Source organism: Poecilia latipinna, unplaced genomic scaffold, assembly GCF_001443285.1.
Source record: "Poecilia latipinna isolate Pla-1442-1.1 unplaced genomic scaffold, P_latipinna-1.0 Scaffold428, whole genome shotgun sequence".
Classification (NCBI taxonomy): domain Eukaryota; kingdom Metazoa; phylum Chordata; class Actinopteri; order Cyprinodontiformes; family Poeciliidae; genus Poecilia; species Poecilia latipinna.
This window is the reverse complement of record NW_015113044.1, coordinates 328,776-351,632: the sequence shown is the minus strand read 5'-3', so window position 1 is coordinate 351,632 and position 22,857 is coordinate 328,776. Positions and strand designations below refer to the sequence as shown.

The following is a 22,857-nucleotide window of genomic DNA, read 5'->3' as shown; positions in this document are numbered from 1 at the left end:
GACACTGTAAATCTGAGACAAATGTTAAACTGTGCATGTCTTTATATAACAAAAAACTTTATGAGCAGTCCATGACTCAACAAATCCTAACTTCTTAACTATATGAACGGTCTGCTTCACAGCATAGTGTGGCTGCAGAACCTGATTATATATTTCTGCATATATCTGATCTGTTTTTCTTGTTAAGATGATATTTATTGTTAGTGTTGTGTAAATAAACTGAACTCAACTTTAAGAACTCTTACTAAAGTATATCGTCTCTTACCGTCCGTACACTCTTCATAGTACCAGTCCAGTTCATAGTAGTCAGCCTTGACAAACCTCTGGCCTCTGGTGTGGCCTCGTCTCTTCATCCTCACTGCTCTGTTAGAAAGACGCACCAATGTCCCAGCATGATTAGCCCTAGCATCTTTGGTATGTCCAGCGTTCTGGCATGGCTAAAGGAGTTCAGCTACCACTTAAATGTGTAATTCCAGATAGCGTCTGGGGGTCAGTCAGTCATTTCTGCTCTGCCCATGCTTGGTGGTCAGCAGAGGCCACACAGGTCCTCTTATTCTCATCATATATCCTTTCAGCTTGTCTGTGTATTAAGCTCTATTCATTGGATATCTGGTGTCATTTGAGCATGTCACTCCACAGAGATGTCGCCTGCGTCATCAGCTGGAAGAAGAAAGGAAAAAAAAAAACACTGTTGTGTTTATTTCCATCATCAGAGGGTCTTCTGTGAGTCTCCCCTTGTCCTCTAGTGTGTTGTCTCCTTTTTTCTGATCATCAGTTTCCCTCAGTCACTCCGAAGCTTCAGAGCAAAAGCTATAAATCCCATCGTCTTCAGATCCATTTAAAGCTTCGTGTTGGGTTTGTCTTCTTCTTTTGTCTGATTCCTTGGCGATTCAGTTCCTTTAAAGTCCAATTCTGTCCTTTGTCTTCCCTGATACAATACTACTCACTAACACTGACCCACACATGGAGCTCTGCATCTCCTACAATGACTCAATGAATACACTGACAAGCAGCAGCAGCAGTCACGGGTTTTGCAGCAGAAATGATGCTAACCATGACAAAACTAAAAGGGAGGGCTTTGAGGAAGCTTCTGGCCAATAAAAAGGAAGATTATTTCCCAGCATGCTCCCGCCTACTGCTGCATGTCGGCATTTGTTCCCTCCTCTCCTCTACTTTGTCCTTCTGAAAGGTTGCTATAGTAACAGGCTCCGACTCCAAGGCCTTTCGGCATGGAGAAGCTGCTAGCAGGAAAAGCCGTGTAGCGTTGGCAGTGGTGACGTGGCTGGCCCAAAATGAATGAACATTTCTGTCTTTAAAGGGAATCGGTCACCACCTTGAGAGTGATGAAACAATTTCACCGAACGGAGGCAGGGAACACAATTCTAGACTACGGTGCATAAAAAAATACATAAACCAAATTGTTTTAACTGAGAAACACAAACATGGTGTGAGGTTATATATAGTTTAGCAAATTTTAATGCACTCTAAAGTAAAATGCTTAAACGTCTGAACCAGTGCGTGATTTCAATAGTGTGAAAAACAACAATTATTAAAAGACATGAAACTAGTTTATTACTAATGAGATTAAATAAATATTAGTTAATAGTCTGCTGGAGTCCTGCAGAAGGATAGGAAGAGATTCCTTAAATTATACTAAAAATGCCCACTTTGTATTCGTTTAGTTAATTTATAGGTTAAATTAGCTATAAATTAATTTATAGTTAGTTATATGCAAATATAAACATAACTGTTTAAAACAGGAACTTGTGCTAATTATTTTGGCTGTTCTGAAGTATTACCAGAACTATTGCAAAAATCAAAAACAACACAGCATCCACTTCCAAACAAATGAAACATTTGATACAACCCCTGAATCCATTTCATTAGAAGAAATCAGAATTAAAGTTATTTTTTTTAAAACCTTGTCTTTTTTCAGCATACTGTGCTTCGAAAATATTCAGTTTTGTAGAACATGTCGGCTGATAAGCCACGACGCTTTTCAATGCAAATAAGAACAAAAAAATAAATAAAATAAAATCCAATGGAATCAATTCTACCCAATCAATATAATCTATATAATATAATATAAACAATATAATGTTTGGTTAGACATGTGGGTGGCATGCCATCACAACAGAGCTGATCAGCTGCCTCCATGTCACCATCTCCTCAGACATGACCTTCTCATGTGGCAGGTCACGTCAGCACATGTAGCTGCCAATGCAAAACTTTGAGAACCAGTTCATAAAAGAGTGCTGAACATGTGATTTAAGGTTGGGCCGCAAACTGGATAACTAAATGCTTACATGACGAGGCGTACCACTCTTTATGATATCTGGTTTGATGCTTCTTGCAAGCTACGAAAGCCTCATGGCCCGACAGACACCCATTTGCTCCAGCAGAGCTTATTTATAATGCGCCCTCAGGGTGCCGATACCCAGGCCATCTGTCATTCATAGCAGATCCTAACAGCCAGGAACTGTAATACAGACAGACAAGAGGAAAAAAAAATAGCATGGCAGAAATCCCAAAGAAACCTTGACCTTGTTGTTGTCTATGTCTGCACAAGCCACAGTGACCCAGTAGTCACTGAACACAGAGGTGAAGTCCAAGTTTTCAACTGAGAATTTAAATAGAACATGTAATCTGATTTAAGTAACATTATTTTTACTCCAACCGAGTCACTAGTCAAGCAGACAGCAATTGGAACTAAATAATTAATGGTGAGAAAAAAAAAAAAAAAACAAACAAACTTCTGCTCTCTGGGTTTGCTGCGTGCACCATCGGCACGTGTTTCAGAGAGCCTGCTTGTGTTTATTGGATTCTTAGGTAGCTAAGTGGGTGTGTGCGTTTTCCAGCTGAAATGGTGGCAACGTTGAGGCACTTTGATAAGAGGAAAGCAGACACATGCATAAAACGCAAATTCAGAGCACAACACAAAGCTGAACATTAACCCGAGTGTTGGGAGAAGCAGCCGGTGTTTGTTTTGGTAACCATGTCCACGCTGTAGTGGAAAGATGACCGCCGGAGAGGAATGTCACTAATCTCTCCGACTTAAATCAATAAGAATTTTCTAAGTATGGTTGTTATTATTATTATGATTACAGTGTTCGTTTTTAATTAGATAGAACTGCAAATTAGAGATGAACTTACAAAAGTATTTGAAGGTCTCTTCTATCTGCTCATTGGTAAGGTCAAGGGAAGAGTCGGGGTCCACCAATGGCGTGTGCAGCCAATCATCCTGATCATAACCGAAGATGGTGTCGGCCCTCAGCTTGTAGACAGGCAGCTGCTCCTCCAATAGGCTGACAATCTCGAGCTCTGGCAGGTCAGCACTGTTACACACATCTGCACAAAGAGAAGGACAGGATGGTGTCCAGTCACTGGTCCTTTCTTTGACAACATGTTTTTCGAAACAATCATTAACTTCTGTCAAATGGTGGGTAAGATTAACAAAAAAAAAAAAAAAGCCACGTCTGACCTGTGAACTTCAAACTCCTGGCTGTTACATCCAAGAAAGCCTGTTTTGTTATAGTAAAATAAATTGTCTACTTTTTTTCTCATTACACGCAGTTCAAAAATTAATAACACAGACATGAAGTCAGCTAGAACTGAAGGTGTGTGTTGCCCTCTAGTGGGCGATCAAGGAAAAGGCTGGGCTCTCTAAAAGAAACGAACATCAAATGAAAACTTACTGAGTTGGTTTAGAAACGATATTCAGCATAAAACTCAAATGCAACCTGTTTATGTAACTCCTCAAAACTACATTAGCGAGACAAGGTGTGCTGAATTAATAAAGTAAAACACAAAGTAAAAAAAATCTGATAACTCATGCATTGCTTTTCAATTACAACCACAAGTTTTCTGTTCGTTTACTGGGATTTCACTCTATTAACCAGCATAAAGTGAAGTGGAAAAAAAAAAGATACATAGCTTTAAAATTTGATGACAAGTGAAAATTGTAAAAGTGTGGCTTGCACTTGAATTCAGCCAATTTACTTGGATGCTTCTAAATAAAAACCAGTGCAATCGATTGCCGTCACCACCTGTGGGTAATTTAATCCAACTGTGCTGTGAAGGCTGAAAACGTTTGCTAGAGAACAAACAGCATCTTGAAGACCTGGGTACAAGGCAGACAGGTCAGGGAGAAAGTTGTGGAGAAGTTTGAAGTGTCGTTAAATTCTAAAATAATATTTTAAACCATTATAATTTTATGGAATACTGTTCATTATCTGAAAATTATACCTTGAAACTTTGAAACTGAGTCAAAGAGGGTTAGAGGCTTATGAGCTGCAGAGATTAATATTTCAGCTGACAGGATCCTTTGTCATCCATCCTACAACTCTGGTATTTAGCCATTGTTGCAATATGTTTCCACAAGCAGTGTAAGAGATGCAGCAAGTATCTGGAAGAAGGTGCTCTGACCAGATGAAACCAAAACTGAGAGCTTCGCCCAACACGCAAAACACAACGTCTGACAGAAATCTAACATTGCAAACAACCCTAAATATCTGATACCTATAAAGTCTACACACAAAAAAAATTCATGTTGTAGTTATTTTTTCCTCAAGAAATGTGAAACAGTGAAGCTTGAACTGACCACATTAGAAAAAACACTGAATGAGAATCAACTTAGAGAAAAAAACCCCCAGCTCTTTGTGTTGCTGCTCTGTCGCTCCACTGTCTGTCTATGACTCTCTGACAATGCCGTCTGTTACTGTTTGCTAATCCAAACTGAATGACTGACTGTGCTGAAAAATGCACACACACACACACACACACACACACACACACACACACACACACACACACACACACACACACACACACACACACACACACACACTCGCAGCAGCTGGTGAATCACTCAGCAAGCAGACTCAGTAGTTTTCCTGTGTGTTTTAGTCCACAGGAACATGACCCATATTCATAAAAAATGAAAATATTAATCTGTATTTAATATTTATTTCACCTATAGAATGTAAATGTTCTTTTCAATGTCTGGAAAATAGTGTGGCTTTTATATTTGCTGTATGTAACCTTTTTACACTGTAACATTGAATGTTTTGATAGAATCTGAACTTTAGTATCCATCAAATCTATGGATTTTTGACTTATAGGTACTGGAAAACGATTGCAGCAATTTGGTTGATTTCTACGTATTTTTAGGTAAATCTAAATGTTTTTTTCCCCAAACAAAATTTTAAACATTAAATCCACTGATTATAAGAATAATAATAATAACAAAAACAATTAACTGCATTCTGCTTATTTTTATTTTGCGTTCTTGCTGAAAACTGCAGAAAAGTCATCCTATAAATGAGAATAGAGACGTCTTATTGTTGGAGAAACCTGCACCAGTCAAGCAGCTAGAGAAGGAACTTAATGTAACGCAGAGGTAGAAACTTCAAAATAAGCTCAGCACAAACAGCTGGCGATGTTCAGTCTATCACAATCAATAAATGCTTGGATAGGATCATGAGGATTTCAAGTTCCAGGTCAGTCTTCAAATGTAAATATAGACCAGATGAAAAGAAAAAAAAAAAAAGCACCAGGAACAGGACGACATTGGTTGGATCAAATGCTGGAATACTCTGCCATCACACCGTCAGTCAAAGCAATAAACACATTGGGATGAGTGCAAGTGACAGAATCACGCTGAATTCTGGGGGGGGGCGGACAGGAAACTTTTGAAATTTAAGATCAACCACAGCAGTAGCGGCCTGCTCCTATACTACGATAACGAAGCACCCAACTACCAAGCTGGAGTTGGGTAACAGAAGAGCAGCGAACCCACACATTACAAGCATGTGAACTGGTTTCCAACTGGCCACATGGTACTGGTGTCACATTGCTGAACCACCTGGACGAGAGCGCTGAAGAGTTACTTAATATAAAGAAGACGTTCTGACTCTGAAGTTCAACATGGCCGCCCCCTGTTGACCACCACAGTGGAGAAATGCAACTTGTGGAAAATCTTCAATCGTGCACTCAAACAACATGACATCATCGTGAGCTTTAAATTACAAAGACTGCACAACTACAAGAAACAATTTCCATGACAACTGAAACAGACAGAAACACAGGGGTGATATGTACAGAGTAAAACTCTGCTGAGAATGTTTGTGAAGTTTAAAATAAAACCAGCAGAAAGACCACTGTACTCACTCATGGTGTCTGGAGCCCGACAACCACCTACTCTCCTGTCCTTCAGTCACATTTTCCACTGGTCCAGGAGAGGGACAGAGGGGACAGAGAGAGAGAGGGAGAAAGAGGGAGAGAGAGAGAAAGACAGAGCTGGGAGGGTGAGGCACAGGAAGAGCTAGAGAGCGCCCTGCTAAAGGTTTTCGGACAGCTCTGTGTGAGTGCGAGACAAAAAGAGAGAAAAGAGGGGAGGGACGAAGTGGAGCGGAGAGGGGAGAGACCCGAGCCAAGCTGGTCTGTCATGCCTGACATGCCGATGACGATAACCCCACGGACCGCCCCCCACCCCCCGCTCTCTAGCGCGTTCTTCCTCACCCTTAAAGCCGACAAACCCGGTGTGGGGCACTTCCTAGGAGCGGAGCGAATCACAAACTTTCTCCAAGCCCCCTGATCCTTTGCAAACAGAGGGAGGTATCGGCATGCCCGACCCCGTTCACGACCGTCTGCCTGCATCGGCCTCTGGGTTGGGAACCAGATGTTTGAAATGTGTGGGAGGCGGTGAAATTTAACACTTTAAATATGTCTTTTTTTTCTTCTTTTTTTGTAATCCTCCGTGTGTCGAGAATCAGTCTGAGTCAGCATTTGAGCGGCAGAGCAACAGGTCAGTGGAAAAGATTACAGCAGTAATCGTCAGCCTGGGTAACATGGGCAAAGCCACACCAGAAACTCTGCCAAATCACAGCCTTTTTCTTCATAGAATCCCATAAACACCAGGATTGGGCAGAGCAGAGAGAAGAAAAAACAAAAAACAAAAAAAACTTGATATGAGTTCTAACGCTCTGAAGCTCATGTAGGAGCGCCTCAGAGGGCACAGAAATAATGACAGTCATCAGCAAGGCAAGATTAATGATAATTTTATGTTTTACATAAAAATAATTACCTAAGTAACTTCATATTTTCTAATATAAATACCATTATTCTTTGTAAATATGGCTAAATAATGTTTAAGCTGTCGCAGATTCTCTGCATGCAACATGCCTACACGCAATACTGAGTTGGTCTATCAATGTACCATGATTTAAGTCATTATGAAACTACAACTAAATTGTTAAATTGCCAAAACAGCAGACAACAGCCAGAAACTGGCTTTTCAATGAGATCCTGTAGCTGAGGTATCTGGGGGTCTATGTTTGATATGGACCCAAAGGGGAAAGAAAGAAACAACACTTTTTAATTATTTTGATATTTATTGCAATTATCTTGCATCCGCCAACAATCACCAATTTTCTTACATGTAGCATGTTTTTCTAATAACCTGCAACTCTAAGTCACGCACAGGTAGACTCTGAATAAATGTAACCCTGAATTAGAGGTTTGTGCAAATAAGTCAGGACAATTTGGGAGTATTTCTGCCTGCCTAGACGCAATATCATAGTTCATAAAACAATCACTTCCAAAGTGTGATGAAAGTGTTTTGGATAAAAACAGCTAGTGTCAACTCTTGGCCAAGCTAAAACACAGATGTATGATTAAGGTTTTGCCAATTAAACCGTTTTGATTCCACAGAGACAGGATTCTTGCATAACTCTGTCTGTGTTTCAATCAAGTCCTCTGTCTCCTTTCTTTTTTTCTAAGGGTTCTCCTCTCCTGGTCGTATCCCATAATTTCACTGTGACTCCCCTCATGCCTTACATCACTGCTGGCTGCTAACCACAAACAAATAACCTCATATCCAGGAAGTGCACCATGGCAACAGGCCGTCCTATTCATCACATTGTGTTCATTCATCTTCTGGATTTACTGACTGGGGGAGATTTAGAGGCGACAGGAAATCAAGTGAGAGGGAAAATAAGTAAATAATGTGATGGCGCATTCGGAGGCATCTCAACATTTCATTCGTGAGCTGAACTATAAATTGCAAAACTATTCGGATTGCTTCTTCTACTGCTATCACAACAAACCAGCAGAGGGCAGTACATATCTAGTCTCTAGAGGTTTGGCCTTTGTGAAGGACAATGGGAAAGGCACATGATCCCAGTAAAAGTTTCCACAGCATGTCCCTTATTTCAGCATGTGATTTTGTACAGCAGACAAGTACGTTTTGCAAACCGGCTTGTGCAAACGATGTTGGCACGACTTTAAAAAGAGCCGTGGAAAAATATCGGAGCATCTCCCTCCAGGGCCTACAAAGACATGTGAATGCTTTCTTCACGTTTCAAGGTCACTCAAAAACTACGCTGTTTTACTCAGGACTAACTACCGTAAGATCAAAGCCTGAAATCAACTGCAAATATTTATTGTTGCTGAAGTTTTCTGCAATAAAACTATTAGTGGAAATGTGAGATATATTTTAAAGAACCTTTAGGCTATAAGTGACAAGATATACAAAACCACAATTTAGAATTGCAAAATGAAGAGAACTACAAAAACCTATAACTGATTTACATATGTTTATAGAGGCCAGAGTTGAAATCTGAAACCTATAAAAAAAAAGGATGCATGGATGGTGGGAAAATGTGTTTCACGAATTGTAAAGTTTTCCAGGACCTTGAAAAATAAGTATTTACATAATGGATGCTTGAAATCAGAGCAGCACCTCTGCCATGTTTACTAATGGCAATCTTTGTGAAAGTTTGTGAGTATTAGGATAGAGGGACATTGCTGCTCAAATAATAAAAGGAACTGAGGTCACACACATAGTTAGAAGGGAGGGACTTTTCCTGCTTTTATGAACAAGAAAGAAGAAAGCTCTTAATCACTGCAACACTAAACAAAACTCTGCTGATGGAAGTGAGGCAACTTTTATAACAAGTGGCTTTTGGAATTTTGCTTACTTCAGAAACAATGTCAGCTGTAAGAAAACAACATCGCAGGAGTAGTTAAAGCTGCTAATTAAAATAAAAATAAAAAAAAACAAGTTTACTGTCTCCACTGAGATCAGATTGTCTCTTTCTGAGTGTAATAGCTGAGGTTTGAAAACAAGTAGTGGAAATGGGTTAAAAAAAACAACAAAAAACCCCTGATAAACTACTGGGAGCTCCTCTCTCTTTCACATGCTGATTTGTACACAGAGCCGAGGGCCCCTGAGGCTCCGCTGACAGGATGTGACATTAAAACAGGGCCAGAAACAAACAAACTCTTCCCACTACACATATAGCCTTCAACATGTTCTTTCGCCTGCAGTATTCATCCAACCGTCTGAGACTGAGAGCTTGTAACTCTGCAACTTTTAAAGTGAGACATGTTCTGGTGCACACATCCTAAAACATGTCAACACTGCCAAATGGACTTTTAAAGCCGTGCATACTTGAGAGATGAATTATATATACCTAGCCACAAAGTGCTGCTTCAGCAAAGCCAAATGGACTCACGTAAGCTACTGACTGCAACCTTGGGTTATGATATATGCGTCAACATTACCAGTAATGGTCTCGGCATCTTTGCAGGTGGCTTTGAACTCCTCAAGTGCAGCGGGCACACCGACGTACTCCTCCTCCTCCTCCTCCTCCTCCTCCCACTCTTCCTCACTGGCTAATAGCAGCTCTGGTCCGTGGAGCTCAGGTATGCGTCTGTGATCCGAGGAGTGTTCAGGGGCCGGGGCGGTGGAACAGGAACGGGTGTCGGGAGGCTGAGTCCTCGGGTCCAGCTTGGCGCTGAATGGTCACCAATTTAAAACAGGACTAGCCATGGAGTAAGCTCAGAGCCACAAAAGGTCACACTCGATTTGTCTGGTGCGCATCTTTAGGCCGGAGAGGTAAACGTGATGTCACACTGACTCAGCAGCACAGGTCAGATGACACAGCCGATGAGCCTGGAGTGCTCACTCGCTTTGGAGTAAAAAGAGGACTCACTTCATACCTGGAAGAAAAAGAAGGATGGAAACACAGAGGATAGGAAGAGTTTTTAAAATTTCACATCATTTATGAATCCTGATTTATACAGAAAAAAAAAAACGGAGCGGGAATTTATGCCCAAACTCAGAATTTCTAGTTTGTCTCAGTCAGAAAACATCTGCTATTACTAAAAGCTATAAAGCTGCCAGATCAATCCACTTCATCTGCTCAATACGAGTCTGACAGGACAATTTTCAAAACACTTAAACAAAAAAAAAAGTACATGAATTAACTATTTCAATGCCGTCGTTCCAGTTACAGCCCGTTATACACCAGACATCCTCAAACCATGTTAGCTTAGCGCGTAGCACAAACATTATTCAGCTGTGTTAAGAGCAACAAACCAAAAATTCTCTGTAAAAATGTAGACATTTAATATTTATTTAATTAATAAAGTTTTGCGTCACATGGTAGAAACATTTTCAGTTTAAGTCATTTAAAGTTCCTCAAATTAACTAAAACTGTGCATGTCTGACTAGCTGTTAGCATTCCACCACTGAGGATTTCTTCCCTTTTAGCAAACTCACTACAAAATATGATTGTTCTTCTACACCTTAAAGGAATTGTTGCAGAAAAGTTTCACAAAACATCACTTGAAACAAACTATCCATTTACATAAGCCAGTTGTAAAAGTACTCACTACCGAGAAGCAAGCGAGACTCCCTGTTTTTTTTTCCCCCCATCAAAGCCTTCTTAGACAATGGATAATAATTATTGGCGATGCCGATATGTAGACGTGGACAAAGCTTTTATAGACACACTAATCTGCAACTATCACATGTCACAACATGCTCATTAATACAGATAGGGTGATTGTTACACCCTACCTTTACTTCTGATGTGCAGAATGTCCTGATTAACCTTTCAAAATCATCGTTCTCCAAAAAGGAAAGTTGGCGACCAAGTCAAAAGACAAATTCAAAGTAAAACAGAAATCAAATACCATGCGGTAAGCTGTCATCCTATGCCAAAGAGAAACTGTTTTTATTCATACGAACCATTCAGTACACACACTCACCACCTTTAAAGGCTCACGCTTTCATTATCATTCCCTGCAAGTATTAATCTACAACTATGCTTGGAGGTCTGACAGGTTTTCCCGTTCCACCCTCGTTTCCTCTGAGACATACTGAGTTAGAACATATGGATCATAGTGGAAAGCAGAATCAGGCCATGGTTTCCATTGTCTAGGCACAAACAATATCCAAAAGCCCAAACACAGTTGCTAATGGCAACATGTCATACAAAACACAAGGAAGTTACTAGATTCTTTAGGTCAGAACCCAAAACAGGTTTGTAAGGCAGCGTTTTATAAATCTACAGTTTTCTTTCAGAGTTACTGAACTGTTAAAAGGTAAAGCAAATGAAGGGAAGGGAGTGCCACTGTTATACAGCCCATTTGTGACTGATAGTCTGGCCAAACAACCATCCATTCAACAATACCAGGATCTTAAATGCTGTGAGCATAACATCTCTACAGAACAACATGGTCGGGTGGAGTTTTAAAGGAAACTCCACATTATATTGTGCCAGCGGAGCTGGAGAATACAGGACAAGGTGTTCTTTTTATGTGTAAGAATACAACTTTTAATTAAGTTGTTTTTAGGATATGTCCATAACTGATAAAGTAAAAGGTTTTTTTTTTTTTAGTTTTGCAAAAATCTCTGTTTACAAAGTCAAGTCTATGACCTTTACTTTATAAAGCAGAACAGATCTTATAAGGCATTTTTACCTTTGAATCAAACAGCAATGGGAAAAAAAAGTAAACTTAAAATATGATTGAAAACTTTAGTAAGGTAAAGTGGTGAGTGGTATTAATTTATCCGGTTCTAGCTCTAGTCATTAAATTTCTGATTGTAGCTGAAGACTCTCCACAAGATATTTTGTCCAAGTCGTCTAGAAATGAACACACGCGATTAGTAATGCTTTCTGTTGCTCAGCTTCTCCTTGCTGTAGCTAAAGCCCTAACAATTTGCACAGTCTGACAAACCACAAATATTCATTTTCAGTTCCTTAAAAAAAACTCTAGAAACGTACCGCCCAAACTTTAGCTGGTAACTCTGTTAAACTTATTCTACTCCCTTCTGAACTCATCAGGTTCATCCACCTCTGCGCTCTTTAAGTTTCACAACTTGCACTCTGTCAGACCTTGAGATCAAAAGCCACATGCATACCAAAACCACAAACACGCCAAAAGCAAACCTATTTTCACAACATAAGATCCCATGCCCTGCAAAGAGAGATGTGACGAGGCCCACAGGAAGCACTGTCATGTTGTGCCTCATACAGAAACCTAAGTGAGTTTCAACACACAAATCCTTTTCAATGTGAACTCTGAGCTGCAAGGTCAGCACAACATGCTAGATGAATATCATCAAACAGAGCAAACGCACAGTGATACAGGATTTGTGGAGTGGTGCGATCTGTTATCAGTGTCCCAATGATCAAAGCCTTTAAATGAGAGTTCTAAGTTAATAATATGATGGGTACAGTAGGGAGAATAATGTGAAAAGTACACAACATAAAGTTTCTATAAATACACGGACAACACAATGGTCACAATTTATTATTTGATCATCAGCACGTTCTGTTTGAGCGACATTCCATTGTTTTAAGATTAAAATACCAATAAACTTAACAATCCAGCCGACCGGGGTCTGTGTGAGAACAGACTCTTATCGGTCAAACAATCAGTCAGGCTAAAAGGTTTATACCATTAGCCTTTGTGCTGTTAAGCACCCACCCCCAACAGTCAATACAACAGGCTGTAGCAGCACTCTTTACAACCCCAGAGATCAGACGTGTCCTTGCTCCGGGAGATCTCCAAACTTTCAAAAGCAGATCATGCAACACCGATTAAAGTCCCGAGTGATTATAACAGTTGAAATATGAGCTGGTATGTCGATGAAAAACTTGATCAAGTGGTGTGATGAGAGAGTTGTGTCAACATACTACTAATGATAAAGTGTCACAAAAGTGAAGTCTAAAAACAGGAAACACAGAGCTACGTTAACAAAGGCAACTTTTGGTTGTACTTGTTGTAAGCTGAGAAAAACAGCAGATGTTCTTCTTATGTATCTTTGAGACGGGGGTAATAAAATTTTGCCCCAAGGGCCACTTGCAGCCCTGTGAATGGTGGAATCCTAAAATGGGGCAAATCTGGCCTCTAAGCTGAAGTGACTGATGGAGACTATTTTGTCTTCTGGGGAGAAATTTTCAGGCATCTTCTTTGAAATAAAAAAAAAAAAAAATGCTAGGTACAACAAAAGGCGTTTCTCTTTTATCAACCAGGTTTCTGCATTCATCTTAATTTTGTATTAAATAGAACCACAAATATCCAGCAACGTTTGACTCGACTTTCTCTCAGGTTCCTCAAGAGATTTCAGGCATTCAACTCAGAGGTACACTCTGAGAAAAATACAGTTATTTTACACAGTGTGAACCTGTGATATGAAGGTCAACTCAGGAAGCTCCATATTCACCATTATCCACTTTGTGATCAATGGAGCCAATCGATGTCCCATTGTGTTGTCTGTGACCAGACAAGCTATAACAGAGAGCTGATAATGGCACAGGGGTGAGTGCTATTACGTTTAAATTTTATCTTGTGAATATCAGTGGGTTGGCTGTGAAATCTACAGTTGAGACCAGAAGTTTACATACACCAAATAAAAATGCACAGACACCTCTTTTTCCTCACTGTCTAAAGAAGAAGACCAAATTTCTCTTGCTTTAGGTCAGCTGGAATGACCAAAATTATTTAGAGGGTCTAAATGCCACAATAATGAAAGAAATAATACGCTAGAATACCTCTTCAAAATCTGAAGTTTACAAACAGCATGATTCTCTGCCTTTTCAAAGGAATGAAAGAAATCCCAGAAGATGATGCCGTGGCTTTGGAAACTGCTAAGAGGTCAACTGATACATTTGAGCTAATTGGAGATACACCTGTATTTATGATGCACTTTAAGGGCACACCTGGAACACACTGCATTCCTGTTTGGCACGACGGGAAAGTCAAAAATAATCCGAGGAGAATTGGGGAGCTGCACAAGTCTGGTTCATCCTTGGGAGCAATTTCAGGACGCTTGAAGGTGTGGCGTCCATCTGTTGAAACAATTATATGCATGCGCAGACATGATGGAAATATCCAAACTTTGTGCGTTTTGGTCTTTGACTTTTACACTCCAGAAAACAAGCAAGAGAGCTTATATGAAGATGTTGGCTGGTAAGACAATGTCATTCTTCACAGTGAATGGGAAGAAAGGCCACTACAGCCAGGAAGAAGCCTTTACTCCAAAAGAAACAAGCCAAATTACAGACAAAGACCTTCATTTTTACTTGTTGTATGTAAAAGTTTGCGTTCAACTGATATTGTAGTTCATATTAGAGTTAAAAAACAAAGCAACGAAGGCAGTGAAGACCATCACCATGCATAAGCAAGTACAGCAGTTGGTTGACATGAACACCGAACAGAGACCGGACGAGAGATATTGTTGACAGATTTATTAGGCACGTTTTTGATATGCTTGAAGGCCACCAGTTCATGTTGCACAAAGTTCTTTGCGAACTGAAATGTAGCTAATAAAATATAGGACAATGATAACTCTTTGTTTAACTTGATCAACGCTGATACTGTCCTGTCCTCAAACAGAGTAGTCATCAGATGCGGGAGTATTGCAGAGAAACTCCCAAGAGACAATCCATGTCATTGACAAAAGCTTCGTGCAGTCTGTTTTTGAGAAGTATGCATCATAGCTACTGTGAAGTTTTTCAAATAAATTGTAATCATAATGAGTTGTAGGCTCATGCTTTGCATTGGCTATGCATGCAGTTAAACATTTTTGAGATATCTTCGTTTCACATGAGTGAAAATCCTTCCAGTTCTGGTTCCTTACTGTTTACATCACAGTGCAAAAGGTCTGTGAACATCCCTATTCTCCTGACCTTCAGGAGATAAATATTAATTTGCTTCATCCTCGATTTGAACTGAACAAGAGGCAAAGACAACATGGATTGTGTAACTAGAAAGGTACACATTAGTAGGAGTGGAGCAAAGTCTCTGTGACAGCTGTCTTTCAGAGCTGCCACAGAGTCTCACCACCTTATCAGCCGTTTGAGTGTTATACGTTTCCAGGTGTGAACAGCGGTAGGATTACAAAGAGCAAACACGACTGGATTCTGTGTAGCAAGACAGCCAGACCTGAATATCTCATTCTGTTTAATGCATACCACATCACAGTAGTTTTCATGTCTATGAGTTACTTCTCCATCAAGCAACAAGGCTTCCAGGCAGTTTTCCTCCTCCAAACAAGATAAAAAGAAAGAAAGAAAACATTTATTTTTAAATCACGGTTTTCATAGCCGTCCTGTTTCATTTTAATTCTGCACAATACTCTGTGTAGTTAACATTTTGCAAGACCTTATTGATTCATCAATATCCAGCTTCCATTTGACAGCCTCTAACATGAAGTGATGTTATATTTACCCTGTAGAAGTCTTAGGAGTCCATTAACAGCTCATGTAAACAGCAAATACACACCCTCATACAATATCACTGTCTACACCACTGCAGTGACAGAACGTGTAAAACAAAAATGTAAATGGGACTCGCACAAAAGGCTGCAATTATATACGAGTGTTTTGTCATTATCTAGGACCGCACAATATTAGGATGACACATGATTGCTGCGTAATGGTTTAACTTTATTGCAATGACAACATTGGATGTGATTAACAAATATTTTCCACAATCCTCCCTCTTTTTGTCATCAAGATGTTGCCACCATAAAATATGAATTTATCAGCACTTTATATCACAAGGTTCTTCAACAGAGACCGTGTCCTACAATTTTTAAATATATTCCTGCTGAAAATGGCCAAGCTACTTCCTTAGCACGTCGCTAAATTCTGCGGAAGTCTGGTAATGAAGCATCCGTGGGATTCTGGGGGTGCTTTATCACAGACGCATGTAATAGTTGCAAGGCAGTAGCTCTCCAAGACTGGAGTTGGGGACACCAAATGTATCAAGTGTAAGTATGAAGGCTATAATAATAAAAATAATAACCTTTTTTTTAATCAGATTAAAAAAAAACTCATTGAGATCTAAAATCTCTTCCCCCCGGCCCCCAAGACACTAGCACCGTTTACAAATGTCAACACTCACAAAAGTCCATTTATCAGAAAAGATACACTATTGGCATTCAGGGTGTGAATGCCAATAGTTTAAATCTGAAAGCCAACCAAATACTCTACAAAAGCTTCCTGCGATTCGCCACAGTAGGATGCAACAGTTTACGCTGACATCAATGTGAAAGGAATGTGACGAGCGTCTTTCTTAAGAAAGGGCGGTGATTATTATATTAATCATAGCAATAAACTAACATGTAATTAAGAAGAAATAAAAAAAAAAAAACAACATGTGCTTGTTTTCAGCAGCAGCTGGTGGTTATGAGCTTATAATCCAGAGCTCACAGGGAGTGCTTTGGACAACTACGCATGCATCGGTGTTCGTGTTATCAAGGGCTCCTCTCAACTTCAGGTGACCCGTCTATAGAAAAAAACAGCAGGAAAAAAAAAACATGGCACACAAAGCACTGCGCCCATGTTACAAACTACATAAATGTCTCTCTGCTAAGCTCTGTTTCCTAACACAACGTTGAGAAATGTTCCCAAACAGACCTGCTCTGTGTTAATAAGCTGATTGCGTCAGCGGAGAATGTTTGAATCTTTGTGTGCGCGGTGATGCAAATTACAGACGGAGTGTGGTTGGAGATGAAAGGAACATGAACAAAAAGGAGAAAATCTCGTCTGCCCCTCGTGTCCATTTAGCGACTCTGATGTGTTCGTTCGGCTGCGCTCTCTGAGGCCTCTCAAAAGGTGCATGGCAACAAGCCTTTTGTTTCCCCCCTCAAACACTCAAATTTGGCGAGCTTGTTGCCAGACAAAACATATCTGCCACCATTACTCATAGGGAAACACAGCCTTTACAGGAAGAAAACACAAGAGAAGTAGAAAAAAATAAATAAAAATTAGATAAGGGAAGCTGGACGATGAATTTTAAAATTCACCAAATCACGTGATAAAAAAAAAGGGGGTCAAAATATCCTTTTCCTCAAACTCCTTCACTCATTTCTTGATGAAATGTAACACTTTTTTGGGCACTGCAGGTAATCAAAATGAAAGTGAGGTGTTTTTTCGGAAATAAAAAATGTTCAACTGCTTTAATAGCAACCTGCTTATTAGCTCCAGTAACCGGACCTGTGCTTCAGAAAGGAAGAAGTGATGTTGTAAATAAACAACTGGAGGGAGACAGTGAGGTACTGAGAGATGTGGTGCCTGTGCAAAATGTGCTCACACAAATGAGACCAAAATTAAACTTTTGGGTCGACTTACAACAGCCTACCATTTTCCCCAACCGTTGCTAAAAAGTGGGATTGATTTAGCTCAGGTCATGAACTGCAACACACGTAATTCAGCAGCTTCTAGTTTCTCCTTAAAAGTACAAATCCAATTCTTCATCCGTGTTATTTTTAAGTGGCGTGACACAGTTGTGGCAGGTTTCCATGAAGGAGATGGGGCCTGTCCCTGGGTCCCTCTGTGACAGAGCATGTACAACTCAAACATTTGCCAAAGCACAGAGCGTCGGCTGCGCATGCACTACGATCGATCTCTTCAGAAAGACAAGACCAAACAGATAACAAAATGGAAGAATCAACATGGTCCCTCATTACTATCTACACAATCTACAACGCTTCAGTGAGTGAGCAGAACAGCAGCAGAGCAGTTACAAGCCAACACATGTAAAATGCTGGAATACTGAACCAAATGTGCTGTATTGAAAAGTAGATTAGATGGTCTTCCTCTGAGGTCGTTTGAATCGGACTAACTGATCCTCGTCTTTCTTTCCGTTACGTCTGCTGTAAACATGTTTTAGATAGAGCTTTTCGCAGCAGCATTCTCCCTGGTTGTGGGTGGAGAGTTGCATACTTCAGATATCACACGAATAACCAAAACTTACCGAGCCACATGTCTTTGAATACACAGGGCTTGGCTGTGTGGATGTTTACAATAAAATGGTGACGATGTCCAATAATAACACCCGACCAGTCTGCGTTTTTATCTGACCTTCAGGTTATGCGTTTGGATTCCAGTCCAGGTCGTGTGAACACTCTCTGCAGACACAGAGGAGACTGTGAGCCCTGCTGTGTGTCAGAGTACCGCTGACAGCATGTGAAGCGTCCACAGATCATGTGCCGTTAGTTGGCAAACTAGATGGAACCTTATTTAGCTTCTTAGAATTGGCTGAGAGAGCCACCGCTTCAGCTGTGCAGCCAATAGATGCAACTCCCCCCCCCCAAAAAATAACAATTGACAAAGTTAATCATTTTCAAGGGTTGCATGTAAATCAACTATACCGAATATGCACAGGTTTAGGGTTGTCTTTAAGGTTTGACTTGTTGATGTATTACTCTCAGAACTATAACACGCTAGAAAAAAAGTGCAACTGATATTTTGACAAAGAAATTCAGTTTGCATTTAACATAAAAAAAAGAATAATTTCAGGATGATCCTCCATTTATGCTTCAAAGTATATAAAAAAAATATGCAATCACAATACCTTTGTTGAATATTGCCATGTCATGTCACTACTTGCTATGGACATTTCCAATTCTTTACTAAAATAAATATTCAATATGACCATTTAGGGCACAAAAAGCTCTTCTAATAAGCCAAATGTATTATTGCCAAACAGAATTTCCTTACTTGCCACCTAAACTTAAAGTCCTACAAATATATCCAAACACTACATCACATTTTTCAACCCCAACATCTGTCCTTTCAGGTTCCTTTGGTTTTTGATTGGCTTGCAAATTTAAATTTGAATAAATATCTACTTTTGTTCGTTTTCATTTGCATTGTAAAGACAGATTTAGTTCAGATTTGTGCCATGATCGTTTCATGTCACTTCAGCCAACATAGTCAAAATGTAATAATATAATCTGTCCAGAACTTTACTGAAAGCCCTATTCTTCGACAAAGCCTGGCAACTTGCTCACAGTAATAATCAAAGTGAAATCGTCAGGAAGTCTTCTAAGTGTGAACGGAAGACAAAGGCTAGGCATTAAACCTTTCCTGGAATAAATATAACACTTTTTACGGTTTTACTTGACATCAACATGATTTTCCTTGGCAAAGATCGGGGAAAGAGACAGAATAACATCCTGATTAGAGGTTCGCCGATGAGTTCCTACTTCCTAAACTTTGCATCAACGTACTCATCCTTTAGTTCAACACATAAAACGTTCACATTTACTTTTAAAATCCTACAATAAATAAATAATCAAACAATGAAATACTTCTTACTGCTTTGTGGCGTAAAAGTTCCGAGAAGAGAGAAAATAGCTCCGTTTTATCTTTACCGATGCCTACTGAGCCGTGATGCTCGAGACTGAACTATTATCACAATGAACTAACTGGAACTAAAGTATCACCACTAACACTAATAAATATTAAAAAATGGACGCAAATTCCAATCCAATGTAAGAACGATACATATTTTGTACACTTAGCAGCTTGTTTACAGTTGTTTTATATCAATGACTTATTCAGCATAAGTAAGGAGCCGCTTGTTGAACACGCTGTTTAGAGCCGTGTCAACCACAAGAAACGAAGAGTTAGTTCCTGTTTGAGGATTTTCAAAGTAAACTGCATGCTAAACCATCCAATTTGAATTTTATTCTCTAATCTAATTTGAAAGAGCTTATCTTGGTTTAACAATAACACAGGCAGACAGACAGTTAGACAGACAACGTGGTTGGCATATAAATTTTGCCTTTAAGCCAATTAAAGATAGGCATCATAAGCACAGTGTTTAAAGATTTTTGCATATATTTGCAGTCTAACAGTTTTGTCTAAAACAGACTTTTAGAAATTGTACGAATGATCCTACAGTGAGGTCACACAATCAAAGAGTTTGGTCCAAAATGTTTTCTGTTACTTTCATTACTGCTACTGTTTCTTCAAATATAAAACTACTTCTACAATAGGACATGCAATGTTTTTTGATATAAACCAACTCAAACTCAGGGGAATGTGAGGTCAGGAGGCCAGGATGAACTAAAAATGTAAGTCTTGCATCTGGCATGAGTTTGATTCCCAACAACTGTCCCATAACAGGGCTCTAGCGTCACAAAATCCTTCAAAAAAAAAAGTTGTGATTACAAGTTGAAGAAAATTGTCTAACATATGACAAAGATTTATTTAGTAGTTTTTAAATGACCTGGACTTTTGAATAAACACTTTCATTCTGTGTGTTGTTTATTAAAAAACAACAACAACAACAACAACAACAACAACAACAACAAAACAAAGGCTTGTAATTATGGAAATATTTCAACCAGAATCTGCAATCATATTATATTACCTTATTATATTAAAGAGCCAATGTATTTAGTTTCCGATTTTGGCTTGTGAGTGTTATCTCTGTCTACCATTTACAAAGGTCACAACAAATCCACAGCACTTTGAAAATCATTATTGATTTATTTCATTCTATTTAGTAAAACAAGTCATACTTCAATTAGATTAGGAAACGTTTTAGGCTTTACAGAGGCAAAACACAGTGGCTGCTTTTATTTTGTTGAATAAAATATGCCAACAGGAAACTGCTCCATCTAGTGCCATTGTGTAGCCTTCTGGTCGCTAAGTTTGAATTCTGGAGCGGATCAGGAAGAAGTCTGGTGCCCCCTAGTGGAGGTTGGTAATTACCTTGAGCAAACTTGCTATAACTACAAGCACCCAAGGTGTTTTGTTTCCCTACTAAAGCATAACTTCCTCATGTGTCTTCATGCGTGTATGAATATACTCGAGCACAGATTGCTCCCATAACTTGGTTGTTAGCCAAAATAATTGCCGATGTTGTACGATACATGTCGCCAAAAACAAACAAACAAACAAAAAAAAAAAAAAAAAAAAAAAAAACCCTTAATGGATTCGGTTTGTGGAAAAAACACCAAAACAAACATTTTCTATTATTTTATTCTTCCCCATGCTTCGTCTGTTGTCTGCAGTCTGGTATCCTAGCAACGCAGGAATATTCCAGTTACGCAGGGGGTGTGGAACTAAACCATTAAAGTGCTTTTAATAAAAAGGAGGTTTATCCTGAATCTCATGCCAAACAAAAAGTCCAGACCACGCAAACAGGCTTCTGTATACACGTTTCATAACCATAACAAGCAAAGTGAATCCTAATATTCAGATAAATAATTACAAACCTCCCTCTTCCAGCCGGAAATACGTGGTCCATCAGGCTTCCGCTGACCAACAGCGGGTTGTTGAAGAGGTAAGTTTGAAGGTAGTTGAAAATAATAGACTGCTCCACACTATAGTCTGAAATAATATAGTCACCATTAAATTAGCACAGGGTTAATGCTAATGTATTCGTTTTTTAGTGTTTATCGGGGTTTGTGTCGAGTTCGGTTACCTGCACATTAGGTGTCATAGAAGCTCACCGTTGGTGTTTCACGCAAACAGTTAACGCCTGACAAGAAAACGTCACACAATATTACACGTGAGCTGTGCAGTTTTAGTGAACACACACCTCGGTTGCTTGAAAATATTTAAGCATGCGTTACTGCTGACTGTGTGGAGAAAGTCCACAATGGATCCAAACTTTGGCATCCTATTGTTTTTATATTTGTTTGTCGAATAATAATATCATTTGATGCAAATTTAGCATTAAAATCTGAAAATGTATTGAATTTTATGCTAATAAGGAGTGTTTGACCACTCTGAGAACTGGTAGACCTGATGTAAATTGCTTTCTGCTAAACCATCAGCTTTTAAGAATAGCACAGTATACTTTCTTTTTTCCAGAGGAAATGGAGAACTTCATCCTTTATGAGGAGCTTGGCAAAGACGGCAGCTTTGTCGTCTACAAAGGGAGACGAAAGAGCAATCTCTGCTATGTTGCCATCATCTGCACAGACAAAACCATGAGGCCCGAGATCACAAACCATGTACTTTAACTATGCCTAGTCATGCTTCATTTGTCATTTTTTTCTAATGCTAAATGTATGGTCAGTTTAAATGACACGAAGTACTGCGTTAGTCAGTTATGAATCCCTAAAAGAATATCAATGCACAAAATGTTTTAAGGTTTTGTTGGTGCAAGTTGTATTTCTCTCCTGTAAGGTGCGACTGAGCCAGGATCTGGATCATCCAAATGTTGTACGCTTCTATGAATGGTTTGAGACAAGTAAGCACCTCTGGGTGATAGTGGAGCTTTGTACAGGTGTGTAATTTCTCATTTATTCCCAAATAAATATTGGATTTGCTGAGTATTGGAGATGAGATTAAACAAAAGTATTTTCCTTTCTGTTATACTTACTTTTGCTTTTTAAATGTTAATGTCTACGCTCTTGCCTTCTAGGCGGTTCCCTGGAGTCTGTAGTCGCTCATGATGGAAATCTGTCAGAAGATATTGTGAGGAGATTTGGATGGGACTTGGTCAAAGGATTAAGATACATCCATGAATTGGGAATCATCCTGTCAGACTTCACCCCTGCAAAGGTTAGCATCTGCGATTATTTCGATTATAACATGATACATATTTAAATCGATAATAAATGTTTTTTTTTTTTTTTCTTTAGGTTCTTCTAGATGGTAGCGGCATTTTGAAGTTTAGTAACTTCTGTCTGGCCAAGGCCGAAGGAGAGACCCTGGAGGACATTTTTACAACGCTTTCTGCATCTGAGGAACCAGAAGAAGGAGACAACAAGAACATGAGAGCAAGAGTGCAAGGTCAGAGTTTAACATT

General features: G+C 39.4%; 1 protein-coding gene and 2 long non-coding RNA genes across 14 annotated transcripts in view; 2 read left to right on the top strand and 1 right to left on the bottom strand.

Annotated features, from left to right (window-relative positions):
- Nucleotides 1–3,035: 3,035 nt before the first annotated feature.
- LOC106950909 (uncharacterized) lies at nt 3,036–21,581 on the bottom strand. 2 transcript variants are annotated; one of them, XR_001425706.1, is made up of 4 exons: nt 21,523–21,581; nt 21,314–21,428; nt 9,565–10,002; nt 3,036–3,348 (listed from the first exon to the last, which is right to left on the bottom strand). It is a non-coding gene; the product is annotated as an uncharacterized LOC106950909 (long non-coding RNA). The 2 variants fall into 2 exon arrangements; XR_001425705.1 differs by lacking the exons at nt 21,314–21,428; nt 21,523–21,581 and adding an exon at nt 19,404–19,690 and having other exon boundaries at nt 3,046–3,348.
- On the top strand, nt 6,557–8,619 carry LOC106950911 (uncharacterized). The gene is made up of 2 exons (XR_001425708.1): nt 6,557–6,805; nt 7,780–8,619. It is a non-coding gene; the product is annotated as an uncharacterized LOC106950911 (long non-coding RNA).
- The window catches only part of ulk4 (unc-51 like kinase 4), an 88,474-nt gene continuing 86,944 nt past the window's right edge, over nt 21,328–22,857 (top strand). For all 11 annotated transcript variants that reach the window (XR_001425702.1, XR_001425700.1, XR_001425701.1 and 8 more), the window contains exons 1-5: nt 21,328–21,381; nt 21,915–22,057; nt 22,233–22,332; nt 22,471–22,610; nt 22,691–22,841. Coding sequence is in view for 6 of the 11 variants with exons in the window: in XM_015038069.1 (XP_014893555.1) it covers nt 21,920–22,057; nt 22,233–22,332; nt 22,471–22,610; nt 22,691–22,841 (529 nt within the window). In the remaining 5 variants the exon portion in view is untranslated. The remainder of the gene's footprint in view (nt 21,382–21,914; nt 22,058–22,232; nt 22,333–22,470; nt 22,611–22,690; nt 22,842–22,857) is intronic.